This window comes from Mauremys reevesii, linkage group 4, assembly GCF_016161935.1.
Source record: "Mauremys reevesii isolate NIE-2019 linkage group 4, ASM1616193v1, whole genome shotgun sequence".
In the NCBI taxonomy this organism is placed as follows: Eukaryota; Metazoa; Chordata; order Testudines; family Geoemydidae; genus Mauremys; species Mauremys reevesii.
In genome coordinates this window covers 132,677,668-132,700,080 of record NC_052626.1, presented here as the reverse complement: position 1 = coordinate 132,700,080, position 22,413 = coordinate 132,677,668, and the positions used below count along the sequence as shown (strand labels likewise).

The 22,413-nt window shown below is 43.8% G+C and overlaps 1 protein-coding gene and 1 long non-coding RNA gene across 13 annotated transcripts in view; one reads left to right on the top strand and one right to left on the bottom strand.

Annotated features, from left to right (window-relative positions):
- Nucleotides 1–22,413, top strand: part of LOC120404186 — a 56,901-nt gene that overhangs the window by 12,335 nt on the left and 22,153 nt on the right. The window lies entirely within an intron of this gene.
- NFASC (neurofascin) overlaps nt 1,967–22,413 on the bottom strand; it is a 169,243-nt gene continuing 148,796 nt past the window's right edge. For 8 of the 12 annotated variants that reach the window (XM_039536227.1, XM_039536228.1, XM_039536229.1 and 5 more), the window contains 3 exons: nt 14,862–14,993; nt 13,156–13,222; nt 1,967–5,444 (listed from right to left, as the gene is read on the bottom strand). In XM_039536227.1, coding sequence (XP_039392161.1) covers nt 5,216–5,444; nt 13,156–13,222; nt 14,862–14,993 — 428 coding nt within the window. In that variant the 3' untranslated portion in view covers nt 1,967–5,215. Of the gene's footprint in view, nt 5,445–8,265; nt 8,278–13,155; nt 13,223–14,861; nt 14,994–21,936; nt 22,093–22,413 lie in introns of those variants that run through there. The other 4 variants (XM_039536225.1, XM_039536226.1, XM_039536236.1 and 1 more) reach the window with 3 other exon arrangements.

The following is a 22,413-nucleotide window of genomic DNA, read 5'->3' as shown; positions in this document are numbered from 1 at the left end:
ATAATGCTTCCCCCACCTTCTTATCTGTCCCCCCAAAATACCTACAGCAGGATGTCTCTGACAAGTAATGGGTTGCATCTTATTTAGTCACTTAAACACAATTCATAATAGGCCGCTCAATCTCTGGGGTCAGAAACTTAGTAGACCAGCTGACCTCTAGGTCATTTTTTGCAGGGTGGAAATACGGGAAGAGGGAAATGTGTGGGTGTGAGGAGTGGGATGACCTAGGTAATTTCCAGGCAATTTAGACTTCAATAGCATTTCTGAAAGCAGGATTTCAAGAGTATGAGCTGTCATTCCGTAACACAATCGATCCAACTCCTATATTTACTGTCTCTAAGGAAAATTAGGAGCAGCCTCAATATCATGCATATGTAGCTGCTGTTTCTCTCCCATGGTTTATGCACACTGGATCTGCTGAAGAAGGAACAGCAGCTTGCTCTCATAACGCCACATTTCAAACAGCGACAGAGCTTTCCCCCCGGCTTTGGGTACAATGGGGCCTTAGCAATGGAGTGTCTAGCTAAGCTTCCCCAAGCATATATATGGTTTTAGTTTGCCATGTTACAGAAGTGGGTCCAGACTTGCTAAATCTGAATCTAGATCTGGACTTTTCCCAGGTTTCTGAGAGTGCTCAGATCTGAGATTTTGGTTCAGGCCCTTCTCTAGTTCCTCATGTCTTCCACCAACTGCAAATTTTAACGAAAGAGCTGCCAGTTTCAAGCAGGACAGGGCTTGAGTGACAGGGCAGTTGAAAGCGCTGCCTGTGTCTGGATGTAGAACCAGATTGTTTAGGGGAAATGCTGTCTTCACCAGCAGAGGGCATGCTTAGAGGAGTGGACGGTGCGATGCCAGTTTACATGTATGTTCTTTCTATGCCCTTTTGGCATCAGAGGCGGGATGGCTCAGTTGGTCAGACACACCACGTGGTGGGGTGCTTGGTTGACCTTTAGAATGGGAGCAGTGTGGCCCTCTGGCTGCACACTGCAGCATATGCCCTGGGCACCTGACAGTGCTCCGTAGCTGATGGGCTCTGCCTACTTGATGCCATGGTGCACAGACCAGCCCGGCGACTTGGATGAATCCCCCACGAGGGCAAAAGAGAGAATCTGGATTGTTTGCATTGCACAGACCTCTTTGGACAGCCAGGTATTATAGATGAACAAAAGCTATTAGCTCGTCTGGTCCATCTCAGGGGAGACAGAGCATGACTGTTTCCTGCAGTATGTCTCCTGCAATACAGCTCCATAGGTCATCTTAATGGCTTATCATCTACCCAACTAAAAACATATTTGATGCATGCATTGTTAATAGTTCTAGGGCCACTGTGGTGATTTTACAGTACAGTCTGGTGGAAGTCATGCACGTGTATTAATTTAGCCACCAAAATTCTAATTAGCCTTCAGTCAGATGGCTTTGCAGGCCGTGAGTTAGCTACTAGTAACGACGACTATGGGGAAACACCTAATAAACCTTTATGGAAAAGACCTATGGAATATAATAGGAAATGTTTTATGTTCTATGTAGGTTTGTGAATCTCCCTATAGAATTAACAGAGAATTATGTGTGCCTGCTGCAAAACTCTAGAGCAGTGGTTCTCAGCCAGGGGTCTGGGCCCCCCTGGCGGGCCACGGGCAGGTTTCAGGTGGTCCGCCAAGCATGGCCGGTGTTAGACTTGCTGAAGCCCAGGGCAGAAAACCAAAGCCCCGCTGCACAGGACTGCAGCCAGGGCCCCCGAGTCCCACCACCCGGGGCTGAAGCCAAAGCCTGCGCAACTTAGCTTTGTGGGTCTCCTCCATGGTGTGGGGCCCTAGGCAATTGCTCTGCTTGCTACGCCAGCCCTGGCTTTTATATGCAGAAAAACAGCTGTGGCACAGCTGGGCCGTGGAGTTTTGATAATGCGTTGGAAGGGGCCTCAGAAAGAAAAAGGTTGAGAATCCCTGCTTTAGAGGCTGCTTCCAAAAAAAACCAAACCAAAACAAACAAACAAAAAAAACCAAAAAAACCCAACCCCATACAAATGTTATACTACATCCTATAGCTTTTTAATTTCCAGAGAACTCTACTCAATTTCTATAGACCCTTATTTTCATCCTTAGTAAACCATACAGGACTTCTCCATAAAGGACGTGTGCTCTGTGCTTGGCTTTCTTTTTTAGATTCAGTTCAATTTCTGGGGTAACTTGACTTCAGTGGAGTTAAACCAGGGATACATTTTGTCCATTTCCTCCTACGTATTTTTTTCTTTTGTGGTTACTCAAGGAGCAAGGAACACAGTGTCAGGGTTCTGTATGCTGAGGTGGCAGGAACCTGACTCATCTGGTATTTTTGAGGTAACCATCTCTAGTCTCTGCTGATCTAGGAATGTTATGGTGAGCAATATGTGAAATAGCCACAAAGCAAAACACTTCTCTTTCCTTTTCCAAACAGATGCTATGTAGGTGGCTCAGTAGTGATTCACAGGGACAGAACATAGTGGGTGTGAATCACAAGCCTAGCTGCTCTCAATAACACCCTTGCAACGCCATAGGGGTGCAGATGTAATACGGTGGCTAATTGTTTCTCATCCCCCTCTAGTGGCTGGTCCAGAGGGAGGATAAGAACTTCCTATTGCTACCCGTCAATGGAGGCACACCTTCAGATCAAATGACAGGCATGTGCTTTTGGTGGTTCCTAGGTACATTCCCTGTGATGATCCTGGGTGGGTGGGTGGGCAGGCTGTTTCACCGGTGATTTGGCCTGTGTGTACAGCATCACTTTAAATGATGATCCCAGACGTGTACACCGCATGCCCTCTTAAACTCAGCACTATTTGAAATTTGGCTTAGTGTGTTATAAACTGTTCGGAGGTGACTGCTTTCTTCCCTGGAAGTGAGTGGTTATGGGTCTCCCCTTGCTATGGAACAATGCCAGCTGAATCCATTAGAATTAAGCCTCTGGGTATAATGCATTTACATTGACAGTAACAGAGTGATGGTTACGATTTTTCTCCCTCTAAAGGAAAAAGTGAACTACCGTGGCAGGTGATTTCCTTTGTGGCTTAGACCATGTTAGCAGGAGTAACCCTATGCGTAAGAGGCAGCTTTGGCAGTCCTTTATCAGCAGTCTGTGACCCATTCTGATTCACATGGTGCATCCAACTTCTTTACTCCATCCTGTTTCTTTGCTTGATTTGACTGAGTGTGTTGCACAGGAATGGACCTAGTTTGTGTTTCTTTCTTAGAAATGCAAAATAGTTGAGCTGTTAAATATCATGGTAGCTTTAGGGAATGTGGCAAACGTTGTGTCTAATCTATCCCTTTTAGTAGAAACATCTTTGTTAGCAAGATGTCTTTGTAGCAAAGTAGCTTGAAAGCTAAAACAATTGTATGAATCCTACTGCATTTAGTCCATTATGTCCAACAGAACCATCTTCTTCAGTTAAAAAACAAAAACCCTGCTTAACCTTGTATAAGTGTGAAACTGTCTGAAGTCCTCTGATCTCGCTCAGCAAAGGTACCTTTGGTTTCAAAAGTGCACGAGATGGGGAGAAGACACATGGCATTTGCCACTAAGTACGGGCTATTATAAAACTCTATCTTCTACAATGATCCATGCTTTCTCAGCTGGAAGGGCTGCACAGGCATCCTTATTCCTAGTGGACTGACAGACTCACGTCAGGGGCTTAAGCTGAGGGTTAATATTCTTAGTTTATTAAACTTCAGGGGAAGTTTGAAGCTGTATAAGGCATATGGAAGAGCATTGTAATGATAGAACTTCCTATAAAGACATGTTATTACAGCATATTAGCAGGTTAGCTGAACTGAGTTGTCTTGATATGTAAATAACAAAACGGATGAGTGTTCCACATGCAGCCTTAAGCACATGGAAATTTCTCTTGTGGGGTGATTGATCAAAGGGGAAAAGGCCGCTGCACCAGGCTTAGAGGAGATTTTTAACTGAGAACAAATTGAATGACACCCTATTGATCAAAATAATGTGGAAGGAGATCCCATGTCCTGCATCTTTGCCATTTACAGGCCTGGGCATCCCTGAAACTTTCAAGGAGCTTAGCAGCAGCTGCAATGCTGGTTTAATATAATTTGTTCTTTTACCCACCCCCACGGCTGTTAGGTGCCATCTTTTCATGACTGGATATATGTTATCAACCCTTAGTCCCTTTTTCTTGTTAATATTGGTCCTTCCTCTTTGCTTCCCACTGATTTATGGGTTTTTCCTTAAAAGTAGTGGGGTTTGCGGGGTTATATTTTTCTCTTACAAAATAAAGAATAAAATAAGAGTCTCCCACATAATTATCCAGTGGCTGAGCAGTCGCTTGGAGTCAGAAGGTGAGCTGCATCTGTCTGTCTTTAATCAAGTCCTACATTTCTTCCTCAACATCCCTTTTAAAAAAACCGGTTGCTAAGTAGCATGGATGCAGGGAAATCTCACCCATTGGTTCCTTAGTGACAGAACCCAATGTGGATGTTTAGCATTAATAAGAGGTATAACACAAATCCAACCGCACCAATGAAAACCTTACTGGCATAGTCTTCCTCGGAGGCCCAGTGCAATGCTGCTTCACCTTACAGGAAGGGTCTTTGCGGTGCTGACTTGTTTTGGAGGCGTTACGAGCGAGGTGTTGGCTGTAAAGACGTCCATCTCAAATACAGTCCCAGAGAACGTCCCGTTAATACAGTACCGTGTTGTTTCTGTTCCTAGCTGATTTGATCCCTCCTGCTTCCTTGTGTGGTTTCATGCTGCTGTTAACCTGGATAGGCCTTGTATCTCCATTCCCTAACCCATCCCCCTTTCTCTGATTTGGGACCAAGAAAAATAACGTTTGAACCCCCAAAAAAGGAAAAAACCAGAAACCTCAGCAGGGTAAATGATTAACCAAAGAGAGTGCTGCGTTATCTAAAAAAGAAGACATGGGGAGGGGTTGGCGTTCCAAGTTCTGAAGCCCAAGGGGGAGAACCTGTGCGTCCTGCCCTTCCTCTGGCCCCTTTGGTTCAGCTCAGATTTCAGCTACAGCTACAACACGTTAGCACCCCATGAATCGTTGCCATTCGCTTGTTTGCTAAGGATAGGATGGCATTGGTGACCACCTGGACTGTTCTGTTTTTGTTTGATCTTTTTTCGTTGTTTTTTTTCATACTCGGGTTCCTGTTGGTGGTGGCGGTTTTACCCCCATCGGCTATGTATATATTTGTCGTTGTGGTTTCAATGTATTTTGTTACGCCAGGGAGTAGATAGCATTGACGGGGGATGTGGCTTCCGAACTCTCATTGCCTTCTGTCTCCTCCTTGTCCTTCTTGACCGTGTACTGGCCGATAAAGGAGCCGTCCTCGTTGAACTGCCCTTCACCCCCCTCTCCATAATCCACCAGGCTATCGTCGCTTTCCTGCTTTATGGTGCCATCCAAGGAGGTGTGGCTGCCTGGTGGTTCCTTGTTGTCTTCATCGCTGGGTGGCAGAAGACAGACACAGTAAGAATTGACAGTGTGGCATTTAAGGGACACTGTTAAAAACGGGGGGCTGGTTTCTCAAATAAAATCCAGTGTGTTTGCTTACAAGATTCAAATGTGCAAACGCAGCTGCAGTAATTGCCACCTTATATTAGGCACACAGCTGCATGTGCAGTTTGCACACTTGACTATTTTGAAAACCCAGCCTCATTTTTATTTTTTAAGGAAAACAAATGTCCTTACCTAGTTTATAGATAATCCTTTGCTCAATTGATCAGGAAGAATATTACAATTTTTTTCCTTTTGTTTATCCTATTTATTTTTTGCATTTCAGTCATCCTTGGACAGTAAAATAGTTGGTTCCACTTTTCTGTCTAGTGAGTTTCTCTTTCAGATTCTCTTGCACAGACATAATCTGTCCTTTAGATAGCCACGCCCACATGCAATTGGGGGTTGTTGTTTTTGAAAAGTACTGCAAAGGGGATTATGGGGAGGATGCCAAAATCTGTGCATCTCTCAAGAACCTGTGGAAATTCACTTCTTGAAGTTTATTTTCAATCATTTCATCTCATCTGTTTGAGTCTTCATCCTTAACACTTCTGACATTTTACACTATGAAACTAAATTGTTTTCTACCAGAAAGATTAAGCAAACCCATAGAAAAAACACTTTTCAGAAATGTATCTCACAAAAATCAGGAAAAAAGTTGCATTTCCCCTGTATAGTAAGGACGTGTGTCTCATACACATGAATAATATGTGAGTGGACTGCAGTATACGAAAGAGATGCCTTTCATATCAGTTAATAATGTGTCCTTATTTGATCTCATATGTCCAGTAGAGATGCTACCTCTATTGAAATCCTAGATGTCAAATTTAATTTTTCTCTTAGTGGGTCTTTTCAACTGAGGACTCAAACTTAGAACTGTCTGCTTCAAATTGGTTACAAAATAAGCAACACTATTTCTTGGCCTACTTTTGTGTGTGTGTGGTCTTTGTCTAGCTAAAATTTAGGGAAAAAATTGGAATGGTTCAAGGTTGCTTTTGCTGAATCATCAATCTAACAAATGATCCAGCATTTGAAAGAAAAATGAGGAATTTTCTGTAGCTTTCCTACACTCAGGCAGTACCTCATTGAAAGGAGTATTTATGCTATGCTTTGGGTATTGTGCTCTCAATGGAAACAATGCACCTTCCTTACGTGTAGCAAATAAGCTCAAAGACCTATTGTTTCATGGCTCTTTTGTAATGCTCTACAGCCATCAAAGCAGCAACTGAGTGATAAATGGTTGCTCTGCAGGTAAGGCGTTCGGCAAATTCGGATCACCCATTTCAATACAGAGATGGGAAATAAACCATTGAAGGCTATTTTCACTTTTCCTTCCCATTCCTGCCCCTGATAATTTAGATTCAGGTTGTAGCATTTGACAGTGCTGCTTAGCGATGGGAATGACCTATTAGGTCATTTAATCTATCCCATGCCATTTAAGTGATGGATTCAGCATCCCATAATGTAGGAGGGATTCGGTGTCCCACAGAGCATTTTTCATCTCTCTATCATATTACCTTGTAACGGCACTTTGTAAATCCAACAGAGTCCTGTGGCACCTTATAGACTAACAGATGTATTGGAGCATAAGCTTTCATGGGTGAATACCCACTTCGTCAGCTTATGCTCCAATGCATCTGTTAGTCTACAAGGTGCCACAGGACTCTTTGTTGCTTTTTAGAGATCCAGACTAACACGACTACCCCTCTGATACTTTGTAAATCTAGTAGCACAATGAAAGCAATGCTTGTGGCCTTGTGTTAACTTGGCATGACGCTAAGAATTAACATGGTAGCTTTATAAGCAGCTACTTTGTTAAGAATATAAATCTGCAAGCAGTGCCGCCATTTCGAAAGCCCAATAACATAAGCAGAGAGTGGCAAAAACCAGAACAGTTGATCTGAAATCTCCTTTCCCAAGGTTTGGGGTGGGTTCAGATAAAAATGGATCTAGATCAAAAGTTTTCCTCAGGTAGTGTTTGCGGGGCCAGACACCAAGGCAAGGAAGTTTTCCAAACCCACTCCCTGGCTTTGCCTCTCTCTTGGTTCTCTTGTGTCCTGTTAGTACATTAGGAAGGTGATGTGTAGAGTCGTTAGCACGTTAATGCTACTTAATCCCGTTAAAATGGCTTTTCATGGTTTTGGATGTATGGATGAGAAAATAAGAGCACCCAGTTCAGCACTGTTTGAGAAGCGTCACGAGTGACATGGGTCAGAGAGAGAGAGAGAGAGGTGGGATTTCAGTATATATAACTGACTGATTGTTTAGGCCTAATATCTTTTTGCTTGTGGTTTTGTTGCCTTCACTCCCTCAGCTCCTCCACACAGTGCATAGACTGAGTGCCTCTTGTGGTCAATACATCAGAGGTGCATCATGCAAGCAGATGACCTGAGGATTCTTAATTCATCTCCCTCAGAACCTGAATCCCCAACCCTTGCCCATGTGAATAGTCCTTAATTGTGCAGTTGGTCCCACTGAAGCTAGTTGGATTTCTTGCATGAATAAGGATTAGTCACATAAGTGTAGGTTGCAGATTGGGCCCTTAGAATTTAACTGGTTCTGATAGGTGCTCCCAAATCATTGAATATTTTTCAGGAGGAATGCAACTTGCTGGACATGAGGTGCCCAAAATCTCAGTGTGAGGGAGATGACTGTTGTTTAATATGTTAGGTAGAGGGGCAAAGGGTAAGGAGTATTTCAGCTATGAAAGAAACAAACGGCTCGAAGAAAAAGCTAAATGTGCCGGACTTCTGGCAGCACATGGGTCCTACCTTTCAAGAGACCTTCATGGTCCATGTGGATAGACAAGGTGGAAAGGAGAAGAAAGAATGGGAATAAAACAGAGAGAAGCAGAAAGAGCCGGATCAGAGAGAGATATGATGAGGTATGCATTTAAAGGGGCAGGCGCTGAAACACCACTGCATTCCTCGAGGGGCCAATTGCCTCGTTATACCAAATGGAATTGGTGTTATGTTCCTAGCTGGCTGAACCTCACTGGCTCCCCCTCAAAAGTTAATACTGAATTTAAAAAAAAAGTATCAGATGGTCAGAAAACAGGTTATTTGCAGATGTGCTACAGGGTGTTCCTGTCCTGGGAGCCAACTGGATGGCCTGCAGTCACTGCTGTCCGTGGCAGCATCTAGAATAAGCTGGCTGAGGCTTAGCCGAGTGGATCTCCTGGTTTTTTTTTCACCCCTTTCATCAATTTGATTTTTCAGTTGAATGTCGTGTTGGTGAAAGATGGTGCACTGATGGCCCTGGAACCTGAAGGTGACCCACACTGGTCCAGGGACTGCAGGCTCCTCCCAGAAAGGCCCAGTGGGAGCTGCTCTAGGTATAAGAGGACAGTTCTATCTCTGTGGCCCATTCCATTCTTGGTCTCTGCTGTAGACTAGCTGCAGTGGACGGGCTGGCAGTACTTGTGATATCAACACCTTGTTGCTGGGAACTGAAATAAGACCTACTGAACTCATTACACGTAGGTCACTGAACAGCTGGCAGAGAGCACCATGTCTGTCAGTCAGTCTGTCTGGGCTGGAAGTGAATTGGAGCCCTACAGGTGAAAGGCTCTGGTTCCCTGAGCTCTCCAGCCAACTTTCCCCTTCACAGCGCTAAGTTCCACTGGAATCGTTTGGTAGAATGAGGCATAGGCACTGGCACAGAATGCTGTCCAAAGATAATGGTCTCCCACTTCAAAAACAGGCTCCTCAGCTCAGCCTCTGAGCCGGGTGACCATTGCTCTTTCAGTGCAATAGAGAGATGCGACAGTATCTCGTAATCACAGGCTGCAGAGATTTGAAAGCAGCATGCACGGGGCATAACGAATGTGAGGGCATGATGAGCGTGTATCAGACATGCTTATGTGGAGGTGCGGAGGGAAACCAATGAACTCCCGTCAGCTCAAATTCTGTCCTCCTTTTAAACTCTATTTGTTTCTTTTCTTCAGCCTAACATCACAACCATTCTGAATCTTAGGCCTGGTCTACACTGGGGGGGGGTCGATTTAAGGTACGCAGCGTGAATAGCGTAGCTGAAGTCGAAGTACCTTAGCTCGAATTACTTACCCGTCCTCACGGAGCGGGATTGACGTCCGCGGCTCCCCCGTCGACTCTGCTACCGCCACTCGCTCTGGTGGAGTCCCGGAGTCGACGGGAGCGCGTTCGGGGTTCGATATATCGCGTCTAGATGAGACGCGATATATGGAACTCCGAGAAATCGATTGCTACCCGCCGATCTGGCAGGTAGTGAAGACGTACCCTTAATCAGCCAACCACACTTCATATCAATTCTTCAGGTTCACCTTCCTCTCTGTCAGGTTAAGGGAGGCCTTGTTTCCCCCAGCCTTCTCTGTAACCTTGGGACATTGTGGCCTGATTCTCCGGAAGAGAATCCAGCTAGAAGATGGTATTGTCATGTCTGGTTCTGCACTGCATGCTTAACACTGTGCTAGTAACGATACTTCAGACTTCCAAGGTGCCTGTGATTTGAGCACCACAGAACTTTACACCAACGTTAATCTAAAGCCAGATTCTGACGCTCAGATGCTGAGTGGCACCTTCTTCCACAAGCTGACATAACGCAGGCCAGGCCTATGCTAAAAAGTTAGGTTGACCCAACTGTGTCATTCGGGGTGTGTGAAATATCCACACCCCTGAGCATCGGAGTTAAGTTGACATAACCCCAGGTGTAGATGGCGCTAAGTCGAAGGAAAAATTCTTCTGTCGACCTACCCACTGCTTCTCGGGAGGAGGATTAGTTCGAGCGATGGGAGAGCCCCTCCCATTGCTGGAGCGAGTTTCTACACGAAGTGCTTCAGCAGTGTTTGTAGTGAAGACCGAGCCGAGCCGAAGTCAATACTTCCTCTGCCCCAGTTAAACCCCTTGATAGTGCCGAGAGGTAGGTGACTGCTAGGATACACTATAAGGAGACAGCCCCCTTTAAAAATACCTCCACTGAGGTAGCAAACCCTCCTGCCGCCCCCCAAACAAACAACCGACTATGTTGTTGGTTTTTTATATATAAACTGCATCTGAGTTGTCTGTTGTTTCCCTCCCTCTGACCTCTGCCTTTTGATGGCAAGCTCTTCAGAACAGGGGCTGTCCTTAAGCATTTGGAAAGCACCCAGCATGTAGTGGGGGCTACCACATATTAGCAATAAAGAGGCATTTCCGATCCCTTCCCATTGTCCTGCTGCCTGGATGGTGCTTGGGCAATAAATGGAGCCCTACAGAACTGTTCCTTTTGCTGAAGGATGGAAGCCAAGCTAAGAGCTGGGTTTTCCTCTTCCATCTGTGGGTGGTGGTAGCATTTTAAATAGTCACAGTGCCCTAGAGTCAACAGTGTTTCATAAATGCTTTATATAAATACCCCTGCAATGCAGCTGGCTTGGGGGTGGAAATAAGGAAAATTTTGGCCTCAGGCTCCGAGACAAACCCCTGCTCTTACACAAAGTGCCATAGGGCGCCTGCCCATGCAGAAAAAACAGGAGCGTGAGTTGTTAAGGGAGCGACCTAAAAGGACATGTGCCAGGTCACTGAGTGGCTATTTAGATTAAACAACCAAGACCCAACAGTGAGATGTACAGCTATTTGGATCATGTCTGCACTGCACAGGGTTTATGGATCATGTCTGCACTGCACAGGGTTCCAATAACACTGATGAAATTCCCAGAGTCCATCTCGTGTGTGCTGGGCCCAGGGTGAAACCTGAAATGGAACCGCTAGGGGCTGCTTGTTGCTCCTTTGTTCTCAAGTCCTGGTCAGGGATGTCCTTGGACTTGTACACAGTGCATGGAAAATAAGTTACAGTCGTTAATATAAATTGCATTTAACTTTCGTAAGTTGTTCTGTCAAGGCGAGCTTACCCTTATCACAATAACTATCTCCCACCAGCAGAACAGCCTCTCAGAGTGAATAAATTCACTCTGGCTGTTTGCAGGCTAATAAACCATATTGTATTCCAGTCCTGCTATGTCCCACTGAGCCATCTGGGCTGGCTTCTTAGCACTGGCAAAAGGTGATAGACAAAGCAAGTCCCTTCCATGTGATTATCTTGTCAGAACCTCACCAGGGCTTGCTTGATGGATGGCTTGGCGTCAGAGTGCAGGCATGCACAGAGCAGGCTGCTCTTGCAAAATGAACATTCTGCTATTGGGGGCACAGACTGTGGCTGCAGCGACAGAAGACAGGCTATAGGCAAACAGTGCAAATTGACGTTCCAATGCTGTGGCATGAGAGCTCTAAATCCACAGCCCAAACATGCACGGGATTGAGAGTCTGGAGGAGGAGTTTCTATTTGGCCTGCCAAAGTGGGTTTTTGCTGGGGGTTTATTTGCATTCTGTATCTTTGCATATGCCATGCAGAAAACGAAACAGCTCTGGTCACATGGCATCCTCTTGAGAAAAACAGCCAGGACTGGAACATTATTACTGTAGCAACTTGCTACTAAATGACACAAACATGATTGTCCAAAAGAATCCAATTATTTTGCCTTTTATTCATATATCTGTCTGGGGTGCTACAGTCCTGTGCAGCTTGATACTAAAGCATCATAGCTCGCTCTGCATTTTAAATAGGTCCTTCCCATTTCTGGTATTTCAGTTTATCAAGTGATGCTGGGAATATTGTGCTATGGCACAGGGCTTAATCTAAAAACTCATTAAATCAGGGGAAAGATTCCCATTGACTGCAGTGGGCTTTGAATCAAGCCTATATGGAAAGGTTCACTGCAATTACTTAAGTAAAAAAAAATCATAATGTGAAAGCAAGCTACAGACACTCTAAGGAGCAGGCACGCTGTAAAACCCAGTTACTAATACTGTAAAAGGCAAGAAAATTAAAGAGCTGGCAATTTTACCTCTTTTCTTTCTTTGGAAGCAATGAGGAAACAGATGTGGAGCCATGAAGACAATACCACACGCAAACAGCCACAGAAACTCATTTAGCCCCTTGTTAAAGTATTGTTGTGGCTGGATGGGGACCTGGCTGCTGTTCTTTCAAGGATGCCATTGAGTTTGAGAGGGCTGATAAGATGTGGGGTAGGTCCCAGCTGTTGGAGCAGTGTCTGTTAGCCGTATTTCAGTGGAGTCTGTTGGGATCCTCTAGGGTAAGGCCTGGCATCTGAATCCATACGGGTTGCCCTGTATTATGGCGTTCTTACAGGCTCTGAGGGCTAATCTGAACAGCATTTGGACATCTCTTTTTTAGATAGCGCACTAACGCTAAGAAAAAGATTGAACAACAGAGTGTCAAATGGCTGTAACAGCCTGGCACTGTCTGAGGATCTTTGGCTCTTGGTGTGTCACTGTGTGTGTCTGAAGCCAGTTTCCTCCCAAGGAGAATGATCTTGTCCCAAGTGATTGTTGTCAGAGCATTCTCTGCCTCGAGAATGCAGAGGGTGGAGAAAGGAGGACACCTTATTAGAACATTCGAGTTTGGTTGCTTTTCTAGATATTTAGGCAGGAATGTCTCCTTTTGCAGAGATCTTGCACAGTGGGAGACAGGAGGAGGAGGAAAAGGAAGGTGAAAAGTAATTCATGAGACAGTGTGGTGCCTTGGTGATAGTTATGTGGGGTGGGGGAGAATAGAGGGGTGAGACTTGAGTCGGGCAGGCGGTGGGATAGAAGTGGCTTATTGAACACACATGCCAAGTAGAGACATACCTGTAGTCAAATGATGGATCATCTACTTTGTGGTCTTCATGATCTAGGACTTCAACTTTTTCACGCACTGTGATAAACAAGCATACCACCAAGCAAAAGTTAAGTTAAATATGGGAGATTAAAAAAAATTAGCTGCATAGTTTCAAGAGTGACCTCCTTTCGTGGGTGTGTGGGGTTTTGTTTGGTTTGTTTTTGGGTTTGTTTTTTTGCTAAGGAATGTGGATGAGGAGAATACAAAGCGAGGACAGTAACTGACATGGAAACTGATTGAAACAATGCTCTCATGCCTCTGATCAAGAGCCCTTGGCAAATGTACTAGGAAAGTCATTATAAATCATTTCATGTTTTTAATCTCCAAAAGTGCTGTCACTCTGTTCGGATGGGTTTATTTAGAAATCAAAGAATAACTTTGTAGGGGCCAATGGAGAGAAGTATCACTCAATCCCCACCAGAAAGGGACCCCTGGGTTCACCTGTGTCTACAGTGGGTACTATTATAATCTTGTACTGCAATATCTACCTTGCCACTGGTAGGGCAAGGTATTTCCTTGCGGTTATTTCCTGCGTTAAGGTCGCCTGATTTGCCACCGCTACTCCGGCAAGACTCCCTTGATTTTACTCATGTAAAAGTGGAGTGTAACAAAGGCGAATTAGATCCAGAATGAGGAATGTTGCAAATACTGTGAAGGATTTTATCCGGAATGGGACACACTAGGATTTTAAGGGTGCCAATTGTATCCATTTCTTTATCAAGCCTTAAGTGTGGGTTTAAAGTGGTGCATGAGATACAATTATTATGCTCATGGTTTTAATTCTTTCTAATGAGGCTCCAGTGTTGTACAGATGAAGCAATTTAAAGAGTCAACTTTTGCCAGCTGTTGCCACCCAGTAAACAGATACATCCGATTCTAAGTATAGGGGAAGTAATGATCTGATAATATTACTATGGGGTAGCTGTTGGCAAATGCTGGCTATTGTACTTCATGCACAGTAGCCTTTCGTCTGAGCAGCTCAGTGTGCCCTACATTAACCCCAGGGGTCAGTATTATTGTCTTTCCTGGAAGGCATTATAAGCATTGGGATCAGAACACAGGCCATTATTAATACTGCAATCTGACCTCATGTCTGTCTGTCTGTCTCTCTCATCTCCTGTGAAATAACTGCAGGATGTTTGCCCTGTATCTTACCTGGGGCCCAGTCCTGCAAGCTTTCTGGTTACAGGGCTGTGTTGACTGGGATAGGAATCCTACATACGGAGGGGCTTGCAGAATCGGGTACTGAGCGTTACCACAATGCTTGGATATCAAGGTGTAGCCACTCAAATGGCTATAGAGGAGGCATCACTGGGTGAATTCTCCTAAGCTCTGTCTCTGCCTTGGGAAGATTTCAATGAGATGTTTGCAGAAGGAGATCCTTTTGCAGAGAGAGAGGAGTCTATTTGTTGAGCAGATGTCACGTCACTCTTAACAAGAGCAATGAACTATACAACCTTTCTCCTGCGTAGCAAGCATAGCACGGAGCGCTCACCTCACCTTTAATTAACTGAAATTCTTTCTGGTACCACTAATTCTCATACCAGGGAGGAATAAAAACCCTTGACTCAGAAGAGTGTGGCTGAGATCAGTAAAGCTGACTTCGCTCCAGAAAATGTACGGGTTTCTTTAAACTCAACAGCGTGAATAAGATAGTGCTGGATATTGCTCTTACCTGGATATTTCCCGCCTCTGCTTCTCTTAATGAAGCACACTATCAACAAAATCAGAACCAGAAGCGCAATGGCACACATCAGCCCAATAAACCAGCCCTGGGTTGCAATGTCCACGTGGTTCTTGGTATAAGCTGGTAAGAGGAATTTCAAGAAAACAAGTTAAAAAGGACAGAGTCTAACAGCAGAGAGAACTAAAAAACTGAGCCATGTGGCTAGGAAAACCCAGTTCACAAATGATCCATCTCTACAACCACGTTTCTGCATTGTGTATGTATATATTGATCAGTTTGGTATCTGAGATTACATGGGAATATGGGCTGTGTTTTTTATGGTTTTTTTTTTACACTTTGTCAACTCAAAATTCTGGCAGGAGCTGTGCATGGCAGAGGATCACAACCAACATAAATAAAATGACTAATGAAGGGTGTTTAAAAATAAAGGCAAAAGAAGCTGGGTAACAGATTTGATCATCCAGTTACAGTGATGGGAAATAAGCAGAAAGCTATACTTCAAGCGGCCCCCATAAATGGGGTGTGAAATTCATCCAAGAAGCAGCTAAAAGCTTTTATTTTCCTGACACACAGTTAGAACAAAGCACTAAATATAGAAAGTTCCCTGACTCTGCTGTGCTCTGTGCATGCAGTGGCAGAGTAGGGGAGAATCTCTTAGGGAATAGCCCCAGGTCAACACTTGGTATAGTTGCTCCACGCTGGTTCTTAAGCTAGGACAAGCCAGAGTTTCCATTAATCAGGCTACCCCTACTTTTAACTCCTTGCTTAGAAGGCAGCTCTGGTGTAGCTCCACCACTTTTGCTCGCTCTGGGCAATGCCTGAGTATAGACCAGGACCTAGGTGGTACAACCTGCCTTGTTTGATAATGTGTCAAATTCTTTGCCAACCTGGGTTGAAAAGAGCCAACCCCGCTGATGTGAGGAAACGTGACCAACCCATGGTGACCAGGCGTTGCCACAATGGGTGCTGGACAGGGTGTTGACCCTGTCCAGGCCAGTGGGGAGGTCAGGGAGCTATATCTGGCACCTGAGAATTTTCCTAGGCAGATTTCCTAGTGGAGATCCCTGATGGCAGACCCTTGATGAGCCATCCTTGGGTTCCAAGAAGAGGAGTCTTGGCCCTAGAGCCCTGAAAGATGGTATGTCTCCTCACTGGAGGGGGCTCTGTATTACACAGTTTATTTCATACGACAAGGCCATCCATCAGAATTGAATATTAAGCAAGGAAAAGTATCCCAACACTTAACTCCAAGCCCTGAGCCGCCTCCTACAGCGTTCAGGCAGTGGTTATTGGCAGCTCCTACACAGTAGGACAATCAAAGCTCTAGCCTATAAATAGCAACTCACTGCTATTTCCTGGCTCTCCTAATCAACATGCACCTGGTATTTGGCAAAACAGAGCAGAGAATAACCTTCAGTGCATCAGCGGGCTAAACACAACCAGAGTGCAGTGCAAATATAGATATTCATGGCAAGAGAGATGGGGGACTTCTAGGGTCTGACTCCGATGGGATCAAAAATCTGAGCCAGAATTTGCTAGGGTTCGTTCTGACAGGACTAAGATAGCGAATGCCCTCTGTTAATTCGCTTGTGATAAAGAAAACAACCTCAACTAGATCGGTTTTGTTTTTTGTTCATCTGACATTGGCTATGAGGAAGCAGTACCAGAATCCTTAATATGCTACATTTGTTTATCACCTAGGTAGGTAAACAATATCAAATCCTAATGTGAACAAGGGCTCAGAGCCAGTCAGCCACCCAGTTTATCTAGTGCTCAGTCCCATCTTCCATAGGCACAGATCATCGTAAGCAGTGAAACACACTCATACAGTTAGACCCTTAATCAACCCTACTTTGGACCAACCTTCATGCAGTTAGGCAAAAGCACCATTGCACTGAGTGTATGTGGGCCCTATCCTGCAATTTTTTACTCAGGCCAAAATTCCCCACAGGACTGCAAAATCAGATGTCATGGCTTTCAAGTCAGGAGGGGTGGGAAGGATATTTTCCCTTTGGGTTTATTTCAACTTGCATGCATGCAATTCAAAGTAAGGTGAATGAGAACTGTGTGCATGCGGTGACAAACCACATCTAATGTCCTTATTCAGAATGTCAGCAGCAAATAATGCCTGAGAACTTTGAAGTTACCCACATTTTAGAATCACCCAATTCTTTCATGACGAGGTCACTGAGGACTTGCTCTGCCAAATAGTGCTGATGTTATATCAGCTATTTTAGATGAAGATACAGAATATGAACAATGTGGGGAAAAGCATGTTCTGTTGGGAAGCTCTCTTAGGATGATCCCTGATTAGGTTCTGCAAACCCTGCTTGCATCGGTGTTCCAGTTGAAGTCCATGGGACTACTCATACGAGCAAAAGCCACAGAATCAGACTTCAATTCCATCTTAATACATTCCCAAAACTGATCATTTTTGGATTGTACTCAAATATGGTAACATGATGTTTTTAGAGATACTATGCAAAGTAACACCATAAAAATACACTCTGAAACCTGCACATAAAAGCCTATCTAAAAGAGCCATGATATACTGGTCAACACTGTCAAAAATGGGTTTAATTTTAAACATTCCAGCATTCCATACCTTTAAACACAACTGTTCCATATCTTTTTTTTGCTATGACAATTCATGCTTTCCCTAAAAATTGAACCCTGATCAAATTGAAACCCTGATGTTAGTGAGTGGATGTTTCCAGCGAAACTGCTACAAAAATTAGGCTAGTTCAAGTGGGGAAAAACGGTATGGGGGGAGAGTTTTTACTAATGAAAATGGAGTTAGAACCTTGCAAGGTGAATTGGCATAGCTCTATTACCGATTTATGCTAGCTGGCCCAAGATTTTTAGGAGGAGATTTTCAGTGGCACAAAAGGGAGTCAGGCCAGCTGTACCCTAGAAACTTTAGCTGGTATGGTAGTGTTGGTTGAGCCGGCTGCTTTTTTAAAAAAAAATGCAACATTATTATACTGCCAAAACCCTACTGTAGACACAGTTATACCAACATAAAAGACCTTTTCTGGTATAGCTGATTTCAGTTGGGAAACTGGTTTAAGATATACCGGAAATAGCACATTTTTGTCAGTAGAAGCTGCATCTTCACTAGGAGGGTTTGCTGGTATAGCTGTATTGGCAAACCTTCTGTAGCGTAGGTCTGTCTTTAGGTGTCCAGTTCTCATTGACTTTCAATGGGAGTCAGCTGCCAACTTTAAATATTTCCCCCTTTAACACTGTCAGGTGGTATTCTGTGCATGCCCCTTTTCTACTAAAGGACCCACTCTGGGAGCTGAACCCTCTTTAAAAATGCACGTTTTTATAATGAAAGGTGTGAGATAATTCAATGGAGTTGAGAATTGAATTAGAGTAACAATGTTCGTGGTGGAGGTGGGGGAAGTAAAATTATACTGGAGAGCTTTGAAATGAAAGGAAATTGTATTAGCAATGCTAACAGGATGGGATTTCTACTGGGAAACAATGCTGAGAAATGGAATGGTTCTTAACTGAAAGCAAAAACCGCCTGAAAGAAAAGCATCATGCCACTGTGTGGAATGAGGCCAGATTTGCCACCGCAGGGAGTGTTTTAAACAGACTGTAACAGGAGGGTCTCTCACTAGGATAGTGGAACTGGGCTACTGTCAAAGTAGGCTTATAATTGCCATCCCCACCCCCAAAAAAATCATGTGATGCCAAAATTACACCTACAGCAAACCTGTATTTAGTGTAAACAGAGTGACAGATCACAGCGTTTGAAAAAAAGGGAATTGGTGGGTGGCTGTAATTTGACAGGATGTTTTGATCTGCCTTTATGCAAGGCCAGCAATTTAGCTAAATAAAAGAAAGAAGCCTGGTAATCCAACAGGCATCAATTTGAAACACCGTTGCGCTGACTTTGGATTTCCTGAATTAATTATAAACTGTGATTCAAAACACGCTTTGACTAAAAATGACAAGTTTATGAACTGACAGCGAAATCGGTCATAAACCATTGACCGGGCGATTAGCAAAACTCACGTGCCGTTTCTCTGAAGGCTGAATCTTGGACTGGGTTTAAAGAGGTAGCTCATGACACTGTGCTTCATGTTGTAGGTGGTCTTTAGAGTTGGCTTCACTGTACTGTTGCTTGTATGACAGCTAATTTGCTTCAAAAATTTGCATGTGGGGTTAACTGTGGGTAGGATTTTCAAAGCTGCCCAGAACCAGGAAACCAATTCTCATTAAAATCAACAGGGATTGAGCATCCAAGCCCTTTAAGTGGTCTTGAAAATCTCAGCCTATAATTATACTGTATGAAAAATACTATGTTTATTGTATGGTAATGTTCCCACATGTACTAACAGTACTGTAAGCTATCGTATTTGATCATTTTTGTAGACAATGGTGTGTGTGTGTGTGGGTTCATACGTACGCATGCATACATATTTATATAGAGAGGTATAGAGAGAGAGATAAAATACTGCACGCACACAGACATGCAGCAAAAATATGTATCCAGTGCTAGTTTGATTTTTATACACTGTTGGTTTCTAGGTACCAATGTAACTGGTACATTTTGTGAAACTTGCATCCTCCTTCCCACGTTTTTAAGGGGTGAAAAAAGGAACCCCCCCTTCTTTTTAAATCAAGCTACATTTGTAGTTAAGCATCACTTACAACTGGAAAGCACTGTTCTGATTAACCAAAAGCTCAATAGCGTCGGCAGAGAAGTCAGAGTGCAGTATACTGCAGCCGCGGTGCAGGTGGGCTATTTCAATTTGAATGCAGATAAATAAGCAGCAACTTCTAGAATAGATATTTGCAAAACATAACCAAAAAAAATGGACAGTGCTTTCTTGTCATAAAACATTAATGATGGCACATGATGGGGCAGTGGGCTGTCAACCCTCAAGTCAATAGCATCCAGCCAGGATAAAAATGAAACTGCAGCATGCATGCATGCATAAACGATTGATAGCTTTGTGGATCCCATGGTGATAGGGCTAGGGTAGTCATCTGGACTTTATCAGAGGAATAAAGACAGTGAATCCTTGAATTTTAATGCCAATATAATAAAGAGCCCTTCAAATATAGAAAATGTGGACTTTGGAATAACAAAAATACATGTATAGTGCATATCAAAATCAAGCAAACTACTTGCTTTTGGGATTCCCTGGACCTTGATTTCCCTTTTAGTTCCTGTGCATGAGAGCCCCGCAAGAAGGGGTAATGAGGCAGGCAGGAAAAGAGAGATGTCTATCTAAAATTGGCAACTTACAGCTATTCACAAAGAAGAAAATAGGGACATCTTATAGAAACAGAGAGGGGGCGAAGGAGGGAGTGCTGGGATCTGGATTAGGTTTGGGATTCAGAATTAAGAGACAAAATCAAGGCTAAGGTGTGGCGACTGGAGGTGTTCTGGAAACCTTTCAGGCCACATCTGAACTGGAAAATAGCCTCCTTTCAGTTCTGGATCCAAACAAAACCCAAAACTGTAGGGGCAAGCTGAGATTTAGGGACTTGAAACCAAAATGCTCAAAATTAGGATTTTTTGGATTTGAGGTTCCAGTTCTAAAAGCATAGCCACAAAAATGACCCTAGCTAGGAACACCCATACTCCATGCACCACATAATCTAAAGTAGAATAGAAATAGGAAAAACCCAAGTCAAACTAACCCTCCTCCCCCCATGGCTGTCCTTAAAGGATTCTTTACAAAGATGGTGATAAGAGGAACATTGTGGTATGGGTTTCACCATTTTTCACAGGATGATAGTGGTTAGAGATGAAAGAGGCAGATCAGACTGAGTCAGTTCCCAGGCAAGATCAGGCTGTACTTCCAAGGTACCGTATACTTGCTAGTATTTTCAGAGTTGTGCATTGTTATACAAAGATGCTGCACGAATATTAGCATTTTCCATCTGTCACATGTTATGTTAGCATCTTATGGTATAAGGATAACTCAATATAGTTAAGGACACCAATACTTTGAACCTCACAAATAAGATTCAGAAAGGTCAAGTTCTCCTCCCCATCTCTGTCTGGAGCACTGCATGATGTAAGTGCAAATAGAATTTGTTTCAGGGTTTCCTACTTAAAGAGAGATTGTAGAGTTCTATATTTTGCTTTCAAGGTCCTACATAAAGGTTGGTTATTGTTTGTTTTTCAAATAAATATTTAGGGCCAAATTTCAACAGGCATCACAGAGAGGTGCCTGCCACTAAATCCATGGCTGACCATGTTCTCCCTATTTTGACTCTACCAAAACTCATGGAATAACAACACAGAGGTTTTAAATAAACGAGGCCTGATCCAACAACCATGGAAGTCAATAGGTGTCTTTCCATTGGCTTCAGTGGGCTCTGTATCAAGCCCATACTTAACATTCTATAAAATGCAGTCAGGTGATAAACCCAAAAAATTGCTCATGCAATTGAACATGTCGTTCCCGGAGTACTATACCTGCCTTCTTATACATCTGTAAAGTCCTATGCACATACCCCTCTGTGACCATCTCTGTGGGCCTTCTACAAACATTACATTCCCCTGGCATTATTCCTTATCCATATCTTGTCGTGAACGTATGAACAACCATTACTGCAATAACCCAGATAGAAAGACACAGATGCTTTGCTGTGCCAGAACAACCACCACAAGAAGCAGCACACAAGTGAAAATGCAAACACAGAGCCTACAGTAACAAGCAGGATCCTTTGCAGGAGTCTGTCTTAATGTTTTAAGCATAGCTGCGTGACAAGTGCATGATCTCTACCCTTATTGTAGGATTCCTTGTTTCAAATGGAGCTTGTTACATTATTGGCCACACCAGGGTTTTTGGTTTTCATAACTTGCAGTTGAGACAACGTTATCTGACCTTGGAAATGTTATTGCTTCTTGAGCTAGGGCTATAATAAGGGCAGAGAGGGCACAATGTCGGTGGAGTGAATGAAATTTGCTCCATGCATGGTCATGGCCAAACCTCCCCAGCAGGAAGATACAGCACACAAGTGGCAAAGCTCAGGATGGAATGAAATGTCTTGGAAAGGCGTCACACAGTGGGGCTGGAACCCGTCTCACCTGAGCTTGTCGTAAAGGTTATGTAAGCGTTTTCGCTGGGGCTAGACCATTTGGGAAAAACCCACAACTGGTACGTCATCCCCGGGGTCAGGTCAGCCAGCTGCACAGAGGAAGGGGTCTGAGCTTTAACAGGGATAGATCTCACTGTATTGTTACCTGAGAAACAGAAACCTCGCATCAAAATCAGGTGGCAGGAAGCTCAGACATATTCGTGCTGACTGCATTATGCTACACCTCTCTGTTGAGCAGAAATAATATAATTTGATGGACCGGGGCCATAACATCTTAATGTCCTCAGTGTCTGTGATTACTGCCCATTTGGGAATATAGAAAATGCAGTGATACAGGTAAATGACAGTGCTTTAATAGCACCTCCGTTTGTTGCATTGAAAATGCCTTTGTAAACACCTAGGAGACCTCTCTCTATTGTTAGAACCTGGTGGAGCTCTTTTGCTAACCAGTCTTTTGGTTTGGGTG